The 13,280-nt window shown below is 46.2% G+C and overlaps 1 protein-coding gene across 1 annotated transcript; it reads left to right on the forward strand.

The window, feature by feature from the left end:
• The first annotated feature begins 11,523 nt into the window (after positions 1–11,523).
• LOC139052624 (uncharacterized) lies at positions 11,524–12,294 on the forward strand. Its single transcript, XM_070529697.1, has one exon. The coding sequence runs from the start codon at positions 11,524–11,526 to the stop codon at positions 12,292–12,294; it is 771 nt and encodes a 256-aa protein (XP_070385798.1).
• The last annotated feature ends 986 nt before the right edge of the window (positions 12,295–13,280 follow it).

The raw sequence follows: 13,280 nt of genomic DNA on the forward strand, positions 1-13,280 counted from the left end.
CCTGTGTGGTTGGTATGAAACATGACAAAGAAAGACATAGACCAACCAAATACAACATTAAAAGCAATACATTTTGGCTTCCATGTGGAAGCCTTGTTCACAATAAGGCTAAAAGAAGTGGAAGTGCATATTTAATTAAGTAATTTTTAGCATAAGATGGGCGTGGGCTCCTTGGTTTCAGATAAACGTGTGTCCTGTTGATTGCATCTCCAGGAAATCCGGGTACAGGCATGGCTTCCAATTTCTTTCCTGGCCGATTACGCTAGACACTATCCAGTCACTATTGTGTTTAGTCATTGCTGCATGCTCTGCCAAAGCATTTGATTCCACTCTTTTCTCATCCACAACGTTCTGATGTTGGCGTAACCATTGTTTAAGGTTGCCCATCGCCCTAATGTAGATAGTATTCATATACACATTATGTTTCAAAGGTCAGAATTCATGTCAGTAAAATTTTTGATACGATTTGTTACTGGGATGGCTACCTCGTTTGTTTAGCATGGCTTGTCACTGGGATTGCTCTCTTGTTTGTTTAGCTTCTTGTCGGGTTCTTATGGATTTGATTTTTTGCACAATGACATGTTACACACACACCTTGCATATACATGAAAAAAAGGTTTACAACAGAGATAACATATATGCGTGGGCATATATATGTGTCAATAAAATACTCGAGCCTCATTTCTGCCTACTGAAAAAGAGGTTATTTCTCCTCGAGGGCATGACTGCTTGCAATAATGAACCTCCGAGGGAAGGTTTTCTCTAATCCCCATTTTTCATATCTAAATGCTTATGTGGCATGTACAAACTGCTTGCATCAATTTCTCATTGGGATGAGTGGTCTAAATTTCAAATTTGAGTAATAATTGCAATAAATAACTCATTTCACCTGTCTTGTAATGACTCTAAAATTATATGCTTCTACCTTGCCAAACCTTTTATGAAATTTGTTTGATGAGGCCCAATATACAGGGCTTTCCAAATTGAAGGCATCAGTACCTATTAAAGACTGTTCTAACTATGAAAATGCTGCTTGCGTATGTGGTTTATTCATTTCTCATACAAAAGCTTTACACCCAAGTGCAGTCAGTAAATCGAAAACAATTGCGTCTTGTTCAATAGTTCTCGAGCACTTGTGCATCACTATAGTCGGATACAATTTTAGAAAAAAGGGGAGGCCCCACCCAGATGACCGAAGCGCGACGTCCGATTGCCTCCGCGACTAAAATAATCCCGCTAAAAAAATCGTGCTCCGGAAACGCGCAATTCTCGGTATAAATAAAGACTTTGATGACTGGTTTAGTAGAGCTCTCGTGGTACAGCACATGTCAGATCGCGACAGAAAAATAACCCCGTGCCTTCCACAACGCTGCCCGTCGTCTGTTCTTTAGTTTCATTGCAAGGGGCAAAAGTAGAAAGAGCAACTCTGCATGGCATTTGTGCTTGTTTACATGTACACGGCACATTTACTACTCCTGTTCCGAGCTTCAAATGAATCAGTTGCTATTGTACAAGTACTTATATAAAACAATGCATTTATCGCAACCATTACAAACCCAAGATGCTCAGTGTCAGCAAAAGCACCATGTTAAAGGTGAGGAGGGAGGTCAAAGCTTCGCATATTTCGGGTGGCAAACTGTCGACGCCCTCGCGAAAACACCCACAAAATGTGGAAAAAAGAAGATGCAGCACGAAGTAGGACACATGTGCGCTGAGGTCATGTGCACGATTTCTTTCACCACAACGAGATACCGACGATCGAGAAGATCACTAACGAGCTCTCGAAGCGTATATAGTGTTATGTTTGTGCGCTGGGATTTGCCTGGCGGAAGGCCAGTGCTGTGGTTTGTCGACCGTGGAGGCAGCATTCATCCCCGCATGGTGCCTGCCTGCTTCGGACACGACTACGTGCACGGCTCTGGTTTCCTCGCGGCTGCACGGCGTCCACGATGGAAGCAGCCACCCGATCACGGACTGCTATTCGGCTCCTCCCCGTCCCGGCAGCAATGCAAACTCCTCCCCCTCGTTCGTCCGGTGGCGCCCGCACCACAAACGACTCCCGCTGTGTTTGGGACAGTTTCCAAAGGAGGGCTGTGTTTCGACCCGGTGCCTTGCAGTTGGTTCCCTTTGTCCTATGCGGGCCATAAAACTTGCCCGGCGCACCATTCTGACCAACCGCCAAATCGTCCTGACGCCGCAGCGTGGTTCAAAGAAGCGCCTGCCACCGAGAGCGGCGTTAGGACCCCGGAGGCTGCCCGGACCCTCTCTCTCTCGACCTTGTTTCGCCCTTGGGGGCTGTCTGGGGGATCTTTGGACTGAGGGGTGTTATTTAAGCAGCTTCCAGCTGCTCTGTTGGTCTTTGCCCTGATAACGACGACAACATGTAAAGATTGTATAAAGAATTATTCGCAGAGAAAACTCTCCTCGTCTCTGACTCTGCGTGAAGCGAGGTCCAGACCTCTTGCCAGCCACACATACCATCACTGAAGCGGTGTACTGTGTGTCAAGCACAGCAGCCAAGCATTCTCCCGTGACCTCTCAAATAAATAAGCAGTTCATTTGATGACATATTCCTTTTAATGGAAGCCCAATTCTAAAAAAAACAGATCAAACAGATCATGCTGAATATAAGCGTTGGCATGAAAACGTGCTGAAATGCCGGAAAATCAGAATGCAAATGCAGTTATTAACCCTGAATAACTATGTGGGGCCCGAAATGCTCATTCGGGCAGCCACTGTCCAGCTTCACACGAAAAAGCAGTAAGCAACGTGAATGAAATTGACAGCCAGTCTTAGCAGCCTGCACGCCAAAGCACATTGTGCTTTGCGTGCAGTTGTGCTGCCCCTACTGTTTTTTCCAGCCCGTTGAGATGAATAATGCCAATGTCAGAAGGCCCAAAATACTCTATTTGGCAGCCACCTATGATCATGACGGGCCCTGTGATGAAATAACAGCCAGGGCACGCTTCAAAGGCACCTTTAGCAGTCTGCACGTCAAATCACAGTCATACCGCAGCCATTGCTGTATTTGTTTATCGGACCGAACAAGTAACACCAATGTAAGCACAATTATTCACCCTGAATAGCTCTGCTAGCATTGTGCTAAAAAATGCTGAGTGAAGTTGAATGGGTTTTTTTTTAGGCAAATATTTAATTCACAAGCCATCGGCATGTCGATCAACGGCCAGGTTCAGACAATGTCATTTGTGAAGTAATAAATGGTGAAAGTTGCAAAAGCTCTCAGTGCACTGCTTTGCTGGGCTCCATTCACTGAAAAATGTCTTTGCAACGGCGAAAGCGTCAGACAGAAATCACACCCCACTGCACATTGTTATTCGTGCTGAAAATTTTCGCCATCATATGTGATAGGCAGCGGAACCGTTTGTTTACTAAGACTGAATGCATGAATAATGCAACAGCATAGCAAGGTGTTTCACAATATGCAGCCTTTCATGTGCACTTCTGCCTAGCTGCCACATGCACTGACGCATAAACATGAACAGAGCTAAGAGGCAAAGTTACTGTGCAACCCACATGATTCTTTTAAGAAAATGTATCTCTGAACCTTTCTGTTTTGATAGGCGATCAAAATTTGTTTTGAGCAAGTTGGTTAATCGCATTGCAGCAACAACACAAGAAACAAGGACAGAAAACGCAGCGAGTAGGCAGATTGAGAAGACGAGGTAGACCAGTGAGGAAGGTTTTAATGAGATGGAAGAGGCCAGTCCTGCAGTGTACAGGAGTTAGTCCTTTGAATGAGATTGGCTAATGAAAATGTGTAAAGACTTTGCTGAAAGAAAACTAGCAAAAACAAATGCTAATATAAAATAAAAGGACAAATATGAGTAAGTGCAAACACGCATGGAAGCAGGAACGCTGGCAACACAACTTATGCATGACTGTGCCTTACCACGCTTTCTACAGCTTGCGTGCGCGGTGAGCACTGGTGGAAAGAAATCAATCGACGGTGCTATACACAACGCTCGAACACCGCCGTTAGACGCTTGGCTATCTCACTGCTGACAACGATCATTGACGCTAAGTTGACGGCGACAAATCTTTGCATTGGAGGCTTATTTTGCAAATATTTTCTGTTGAGACGCTCGTAGGTTTGTTTCACGCGCGCACGCTTTTCTAATTTCTCCTCAGAATGGTTTTGCTCCATCACTTTACCCCGTCCCACGAAAAATGCAGCGACACGGTACACGCACTCACCCGCCGCTGACAGCAGGCACCAGACTTTGGCAAACATTTCTTGCCCTAACTTCACTCGGGAGCGAAATAAAAAAGACATGGAACAAACAGGCAGGATGTGTGTTTGCAGCAGTCACCGAGGCATCCTGTTTTCAGGCAAAGCGTAGCGCAGCATCAGCGATGCTCGCTGCAATGTTTCTTCGCCGGATCACGGCTTAGAATAAACGCACGCGGCACAGATGCCGCATCCTAAGCTCGCAGTAATATTTCCGGCATGATAGACAATGACAAACTGTTTGGAAATTCACTGTGACGAGGCATTGACACGCACAGCTGACGCGACTTGGCCCGGTTCGAAGCCCGGGCGGCCATCTTCTCCGACGGTGGGCCACCGGCCGTCCGGCGCATGACGTCAGTCCAGAGTGCGCACCCATTAGTGGATGCTCGTGTGCATCCGCCTCGGAGGAGTAAACGCCCCTGTTTTTCTAAAGTTGTATCCGACTATAATCGAGCACAGCTTGACCCTTGGCCTAATACTCAATCAGGCTTGAAGCTTTCAATACCTGCTAATCGCGAGATCTCATTCTGTGCCAAGGGGTGGAACGCATTCGCGTAGAGCTAGGCAGATGAATGTCTTTCTTTCGCATTGAAGTTCCCAATACTTTCTAGTCTTAGGTGAAAGTACACAGCTCAGCACAACGCATGTATGGTATACGTAAGGGTACCTTGTTCTTTAAACCGTATCAACAAGAAGCAGCTACTTCCGTTTTTGCAAACCTTACCCTATTTCCTAACCTTTCCTTGATCAAAAGCGTAGAAAATTAATCTGTGCTTCTTCTATTGTTTCACAGGTAGACATCGGCGACGGTGTATATGTTGAAAAGGGCCTGCTGAAGAGGCTGCGCCTGGATGCTAACAACTCAGGCTTTCAGTTCGCGGGGGGCCTCCTTAAGGCTCCTTTTACAAAAGAAGAGGTTGAAGGGAGGCGCTGCACATGGATGCGCAGCGATTGTTTGTGACATCGTCACTGCTGGCAGGCCTGGCCTGCCTTTTCGCTTCGTTCTGGGCCTTCCACGTTATCTACTCGAAAAAGGCCCACCGGATTTTGACATTTATTGAGCACTGCTTTCTGGATTTGAGCTACACAAAGCCGCAGGTGAAAGCATTGGATTTAGTGAATTTTTACAAGAACTATTGCTAGGCAAAAAATTTTTCAGATGCATATTCTCAAGAAAGTTTCTGTAAAAATTATTTTGCCTAACAAAAGCACTCGTGGGTTCTGTGGCTGGCAGGTTGCCCAAGCCATGTAGCGCAGTGCTTGCTTTAAAGGGACACGAAAGAGAAAATTTATTTGAGCTTTATTAAATCATTCTTCTACAACACCGAAAAAACAACTCCCACCATGAGAATTGGCTTGGTAAGCCAGATAACTTGCAAAAACGAAAACTGGTGTCGCCACCACCACCTTATGATTCCTGCACCAGCTCGCTGTGATATGGAATTTGATGGTGTCTGTTCGGGTCTAGCTAATGTTCTACTGGCCAATATTGATGAATTCTGTTGTAGAGGCGTCAAAGAATATACTTAGTTGAAGTATGACTCCACGCTGATGTGCGGGCACTGCATAAAACTTGAAAAATGAAAGTTAAATCTTCATTTTCTCATCTATTAATCCGCTTATTGCCACAATGTTCATGAATACAGTTCTGAAAGATTGTTTCATCAGTCTAAAATGATTTACTGTTTCTCTTTAGTATCTCTGTAATGGACCTTTAGCAACAAAATGTGTGTTAGTATGACACAGGTATTCTCAGCGGGGGCAAGAGCACCAGCAGCATGCTCAATGATGAAGTACCAACTGATAATTTGAAGGATGTCCTGTGCCACTAGGGTTAGGCCAACGTGGCTCTGTGTTAATCACCACAAGTGTATTATGCAAAACTTAATGGCCCAGAAATTGGTAATTCAGGGGGGAGTTGAATTATCTATTTTTATTTCTTTTTTTTCTTTATCGTGGACTTCTCACATTACACTTTGTCACAATGCATTCACTTTAAAGTAACTGTGGAGAATAAGGTGGTTTAGTATTCAGACATGCCCTCTGTGTGTAAACAGTGTTAGATGAGCAATACAAAGATACACCATACATGCTGACTGGCAACATGAAGGGGTTTGAGGGCAGCTACAAATATACATCCTTGTAATCGTACCTATAGCACTATGTTCAATTTGTCACATAAGCATATGGCATCCATCACAACTGCATGCCTAGAACAGACAAGGGCAACCCACTCAATTACCTTTTAGTCTATCTAAGAAGCACTACAATTTTTAGGCAACGAAATTGAAATCTGGCTTGTACCCATAAGTACTGCAATACAGTTGTGCAACATGTTCCTCTTGTGTGTAAAAAGGGCTGCATACGTTTTCTTTGAGCACAAGGGGGAGTGGTATCAGTTAAAGCCCCTCCATCCACGCGCCACTGCCGCTTTCTTAAGTAGCAACAACCTTTGTTGTGCGCCGCCTTTTGCCCTCACACCAAAACCGCTTCCAGCATTTCCGGTTTCAAAGTTTCCGGTTCCGGCGTTACCGCTTCCTGGAGTTGTGCTGCGGGAATTTCCGCTTTGACTGCCGATGGTCAAACGCCCACGCGTGCTTAGCAGAGCTGTGGGAGTCACCATGAGAAGAATGCAAAGGCGACAAGCTGTTGTATTCCGCTGAAGTAGTAATTCGTGGTTGCTGTTTTCTAAATGCTCGAAAAACGGCAATGGTCTCCAAGCGCCCAGGCACTACATTCCACTGTACGTTGTCTCTCGTGGCACAACCCGTCGCAGGTTGACGCGAAACAGCGAACACGATCAGATCGCTGATTACAATAGGCGGTGGTACTTGGATGGAATCGCATTCACAGTTTAAGCCGCAGCTGGTTCAATTAAAGCCTCTCCATCTACGCGAAAGTAAACAACGTTAAGAAAAACGTAGCGTTACTTCCACTCGGAACAGGAAGCTGCAGCTACGGAAGTTCCGCTTGACGCCGGAAGCTAAGGGGGTGAGTGGCAGAGGAGCGTGGAGGAAGAGGGTAGGTTGGCGGTACTTAACCTGGTCGGCGGAAACGTGTATGGAGGGGCTTTAGTATCAGTTAATGGCTGTTTTCACATATATGTTTTGTCGTGTGTATTAGCAATCGCCACTTTCCTTATCTGAGTGAGGTGATTTTTTAGAAAGTTTGAAAGTTTATAGAACATGTTGCTCATGGTTGTTGCAGTTTCCTTCCTAACTATGCATTCATTGCACTGTGTACCCATGTCTTGGGCAACTAGCTGTTTGAAGGTCAGTATGCTATCGATGGGTCTAATGATAATCTCTAGTGCCCTCTCATTTGCTTGTTGCAATACTTAAGAGTTATATTTTGTATATTGTGTCACTTCTTTATTTTCACTGTACTTTAGTTTCACTACATCTTGAATGTGTTGTGATAGTTTTTCTTTTGCAATGAAAGGTATGGTGGGCAGTTGCCGACACTAATGTGATACTATGAATACTTGCTGTATTTATCACGATTGTTTCATTTCGCTGGGGCAGTAATGGTCATTAGCAGCAGACGCTAGCTACCTTTAAGTGCAATGTTTTTATGTTGCATAGTATTGTTCATGATCCATTGAATGCACTGCACGCGCATGTTGTGGACAACTGCTTGTTTGAAGAAATTATCTGCATATTCAGTTGGTCTAATGTGAACATCTCTACTACTGACTTAGCTTCACTACATTTTGAATGTGTTGTGAAAGTTTTTATTTTGCCATGACAGATGTGGTGGGCAGTTCCCGGCACTAATGTGATAGTACGAATACTTGCTGTATTTGCCACATGGTTGTTTCATTTCGTCTGAGGCAGTAGTGGCCGTTAGCAGCAGATGTCATTTGGCCATAAGTAAAATATTTTTATGTTGCATAGTTTTGTCCATAATCATCCATTGAATGCACTGCAGACCCATGTTCTGGACAACTGCCTGTTTGAAAGAATGATCTGCATATTCAGTGTGTCTAATGTGAACATCTCTAGTACTGCCTGTGTATTTGTGAGTTAGATTTTGTATTGTGTGTCATTTCGTTTTCATTGCTTTAGTTTCACTATATCGTGAATGCGTTGATAGTTTTCCTTTTGCAGTGAGAGATATGGTGGGCAGTGGCCGGCACTAATGTGATAGTACGAATGCTTGCTGTATTTACCACATGGTTGTTTCATTTTGTCTGGCGCAGTAATGGCCGTTAGCAGCAGATGCCATTTGGCCTTAAGTGCAATATTTTTATGTTGCATAGTTATGTTCATACTAATCCATTGAATGCACTGCACACCGATGTTCTGGACAACTGCCTGTTTGAAGGAATGACCTGCATACTCAGTGGGTTTAATGTGAACGTCTATAGTACTTACTGTATATTTATCAGTTAGATTTTATATTGTATGTTGCTTGTTTTCACTGTACTTTAGTGGGATTGCACATTGAATGTGTTGTGTTGTGTTTTATTTTGCTATGAGAGATCTAATGGGCAGTTACCAGCCCCCAGTCTGTGTATTAGTACAAATATTTATTATGCTTATCACATCATTTTATAAGGCTATAGTTTTGTGATGATTAACACATGCCTGACTTTTATATAAGAAACATGTCAGAACTAATAAACAATCACTCATGCTTGGGATCCATGAAATCATCCTTGTAATCTTTCAATTGTCTTCGAAATACTTCCACATCAGGCTCAAAAAAGTCCAGAACGGGCTTGAAAAATTACACTCGGAAAGAACCGAGAAAACCTGATGAACGAGGTAAAAAAATACTCCGAGACCAGCTCCAACAAACCACAGAATGGGCTTGAAACATTACTCTCAGGTAGGGCTACGAAACCTTGATAACGAGGTAAGAAAATACCCCCACATAAGTACCAACAAACTCGAGAATAGGCCTGAAAATAACTCCCAGGAATAGCCCAGAAAACTGGATGTATGATGTGAAAAAGTAATCCCACATCACCTCCAACAAACTCCAGAATGGGCTTGACAAATTACTATCAGATAAAGCTGAGAAAAGTTAATGAAAGAGGTAAAAAAATACTCTCACATCAGACGCAAGAAACTCGCGAATGAGCTTGAAAAATAACTCTCAGGAATAGCCGCTAGAACTTCGTGATGGAAGTAAAAATATAGTCCCACTATCGTCCCTAAAAACCTTCTCACAGATTAAGAAATTACTCTCGTTTCTACATACAAAAAACTTGGTCAGCATGGTAGTAAATTTTTACCTCGACTGGTACGTAGTAAAAAATACCCAGACACTGGAATGCGATACAGGACGAGCGGTTTACTCCCGTTTCGCGTTATTTTTGTTTAGTGTGCAAGATGACATCAAGATCGTGATTCGCGTACGTGGCGGTATCAACATAGCCAAGGTAGGCCAACTTACGGTCACCAAAGCAATTTGCATGGCTTCTTGCATCGAATCTACCGACCGAATCGAGGACACGATATGCCCCAATTTGAAGCAGAACATCATGGTGGTCAGCACACCGTCCGACGCGAACGCAGCAACATACCTCAGGATCCGCAGCACTTCCATAGGAGAGCAAATGTTTGAAACCACTGCATATAGGATGGCGCCGCACGAAACATGCAAAGGCGTTATAAGAGGGGTTCCGCTCGATGAGACGCAGGCCTCCGTAAACCGCAAGATCTTCAACCAACACAACCCACTCTCTCTGGCGGCAAAGAGAATCAAGGAAACTGGCACGGTCATCATCGCCTTCGACGGCTTTCGAGTCCCGAACTATGTCAGATACGACAACGCCCTGATCAAGTGCTCCCTTTACCGCAAGCAGATCGCCATGTGCCATGTGTGCGGCAGACTAGGCCATCGTGCCGACGTATGCCCCTCGCCCGACGACGCAATTTGCAAAGGCTGTGGACTAGCTAACCCTAAGGCAGATCATGTGTGCACCTCGATCAAATGTGCGCTCTGCGAGCGAAATCATGTCACGGCAAGCAAGGATTGCAAGAACCGCTTCCAACTCCCCTACGTCGTCCGAAGAAGGCGAGTTGAAAGAAAAATCGCAGCAAACGCAAGCAAAAGCACCACGAGATCAGGACCAATCGTCCCTAGTCAGCACGTCTTCCCGCCGCTCAAGGACGCCGAGTGTAGCGCCATCAACAACGACGTGGCCGCCAACGCAGATGCTCGCTTGTCCGGCGAGTGGTGCCGCTAGAGATCGAGGAACCGCGGTCGCCTGTCCTCACGATCACGAGGACGCTCCCGGAAACCGAGCCAGAGATCCTCGTCAAGGATACGATTCGCCCCCAGCCCACGAGTTGGTGGTGATGACCGGTTGACGTGGGCTCAACGAGTTCAGCAGCACCAACAACAGGAATGACAAGAACAGCAGCACCAACAGCAGCCCGCCAGCCAGGTGAGTCCGATGGCACGGCCAGAGCAAGTAGAAATAGCAAATACGATTAAAAGACTAGAACACGAAAACAAAGAGTTAAGGCAAACAATCACACAACTTGTCGAGGAAATCAGACAACTCACAACGCCACCACCCCCCGACATTAATCAAACGGAAGTCACATCAGAACCCATGGTAGTGGAAGTACCGGTCGCGGAATCCACGCGCAATCCGCATAAGAGAAAAGCTGTGACAAACACACATCCATCGAGCACGTACAGCGACATTAGGGAAATCAAGGAACTGCTCAACGGGCTTGCAACTACCGTCGCGTCACTAAAGGAAGGGCAAGACAAACTTGCGATCACAGTAGGGACCCTCAAGGAAGGTTACGACAGGGTAACGCTACAGATCAACCACATGATGGAGACGATCAACATCCATGGTGCAAGGCTCAACGCGCTAGAAATGGCAGACAACCCGTCTGTGGCGTCACAGCCTACTATCACCAAGCTACCTCGGGCGTTGTCGCTCGATAGACATAGCAACAACGTGGCCTCACGAAGGCCACCCAACGCCAACAACAAAGATGGCTGTGCAAACTGAAACGTTTCGCCTTTGGCAATGGAATTGTAAGGGCTACGTCCGTAAAAAGGCCCTCCTGCAACAATACATTCGAGCCAAAAAAGACAAACCCCAAGTCATTCTCCTACAAGAGACAAATACCGCTACACCCTCGCTACCCGGCTATGACGTGACCGCAACGACACCGCAACACAAATGTAGAGGTATCACCACGTTGGTAAGCAACAAGCTAGTCCACACGACACACAACATTAATCACGACCGCAGCAATTGTGAATTCATTCTCACGGAAGTCTTCCCTAGAGCCATGAACGCCAAGAGCATATTCATCCTGAACATTTACAGCAGCCCCAAGCACAGAGCACAAAAATTTAGGCAAATACTCCAGCTCACCCGCAACCCTACCGGCGACAACCCCGTGATCGTGGCCGGGGACTTCAACGCCCCTAACACGGCCTGGGGATACGTCGCCAGCAGAGCCAAAGGCAAGGACTTGCTAAACGACGCCGATGAACTTGACCTAACGCTCATCACGAACGCCGAGTACCCCACAAGAACGGGTAACTCGGTCAACCGCGAGAAAACGCCAGATCTCACTTTCGTCGGCAACGTTCCAAACTATCAGTGGAACAACCTCTTCGAGGATCTGGGCAGCGATCATCACATTGTTGAGAGAACAATTGACACCCCATCCAGAGGACCCAGAAAAATGACGTACGTCGACTGGGACAAGTTCCGCGAGTTCAGACACGAACGCCGAGCAGGCAAAGAATCAATGGAACAATGGACGTCGCAACTCAAGGCCGACATTAAGGCGGCCACGAAGGAAATAGAGACAGATCTTCCCGTTCAAAGCATGGACAGACGACTGGCCCACATGCTCGAAGCCAAACAGTCGCTCACCAGGAGATGGAAAGAACAAAGACACAATCGACGGCTCAGGAAAAGAATTTCTTCCCTCAACCGGCTGATTCCAGAATATTGCACGCATCTAACCAGCAATGGAACGAGGTCTGCGACGCCGCGGACGGTCACATCAACAGCGGGACGACGTGGCACCTGCTCAAACATCTTTTAGATAGAACCAAAACCAAAGCGGACCAGGGTCGTACGCTGAACAAGATCATGCACGAGGAACTCAAAATTACTACGGAAAATGAGCTCATTGACCATCTCGCCGACAAGTACCTCCCGCTGGCCAAAAATGCTAGAGGCACGACCGCCGATGCATATCGCGGCAAAGCCAACCCAGAGCTTGATCGGGACTTCTCAACCGAAGAGATACGCACGGCGCTTCAGAACCTAAAAAGCAAGTCAGCGCCGGGGCCGGATGGCGTAACTAACAAGGCACTTAGAAACCTTGACGAAACCTCAATCGAAACCCTCACAGAGGAAATCAACAAAATCTGGAGGAATGGAGCACTACTATAGGACTGGGAAACGGCCCTTATCGTGCTCATCCCAAAGCCTGGCAAGGCGCCCAACATCAATAACTTCAGACCTATCTCGCTGACGTCTTGCGTCGGCAAGGTAGCCGAGCACGCGGTCCTAAACAGGCTCTCGAAACATCTCGAAGATAAAGATGTCTACCCCACAGCAATGATCGGCTTTAGACCAGGGCTATCCACCCAAGACGTCATGAAGCTCCTCAAGCATCAGATCATTGACGCAGACACGAGAGACGCGAGAGTAATCCTAGGGCTAGACCTCGAAAAGGCATTCGATAATTTATCACATGACTACATACTCGACACGATCTCCAACCTCGTCCTCGGCACGAGTCTCTACGCCTATACAAAATCGTTCCTGAGCGACAGAACGGCCACCCTCCGTCTAGGGGAAATCAAGTCCCAGAAATACAAACTCGGAGGCAGGGGCACCCCGCAAGGTTCTGTCATCTCTCCGACGCTTTTTAACCTTGCGCTAGCCGGTCTAGGCAAGAAACTGGATGAAATCGAGAACGTCAAATACACGATATACGCCGATGACGTAACGCGCTGGGTGCCCGGAGGTAGCCTGGGATCAATTGAAAGCGCTCTGCAGGAAGAGATCGACGTGATCGAG

This window comes from Dermacentor albipictus, unplaced genomic scaffold, assembly GCF_038994185.2.
Source record: "Dermacentor albipictus isolate Rhodes 1998 colony unplaced genomic scaffold, USDA_Dalb.pri_finalv2 scaffold_28, whole genome shotgun sequence".
In the NCBI taxonomy this organism is placed as follows: Eukaryota; Metazoa; Arthropoda; class Arachnida; order Ixodida; family Ixodidae; genus Dermacentor; species Dermacentor albipictus.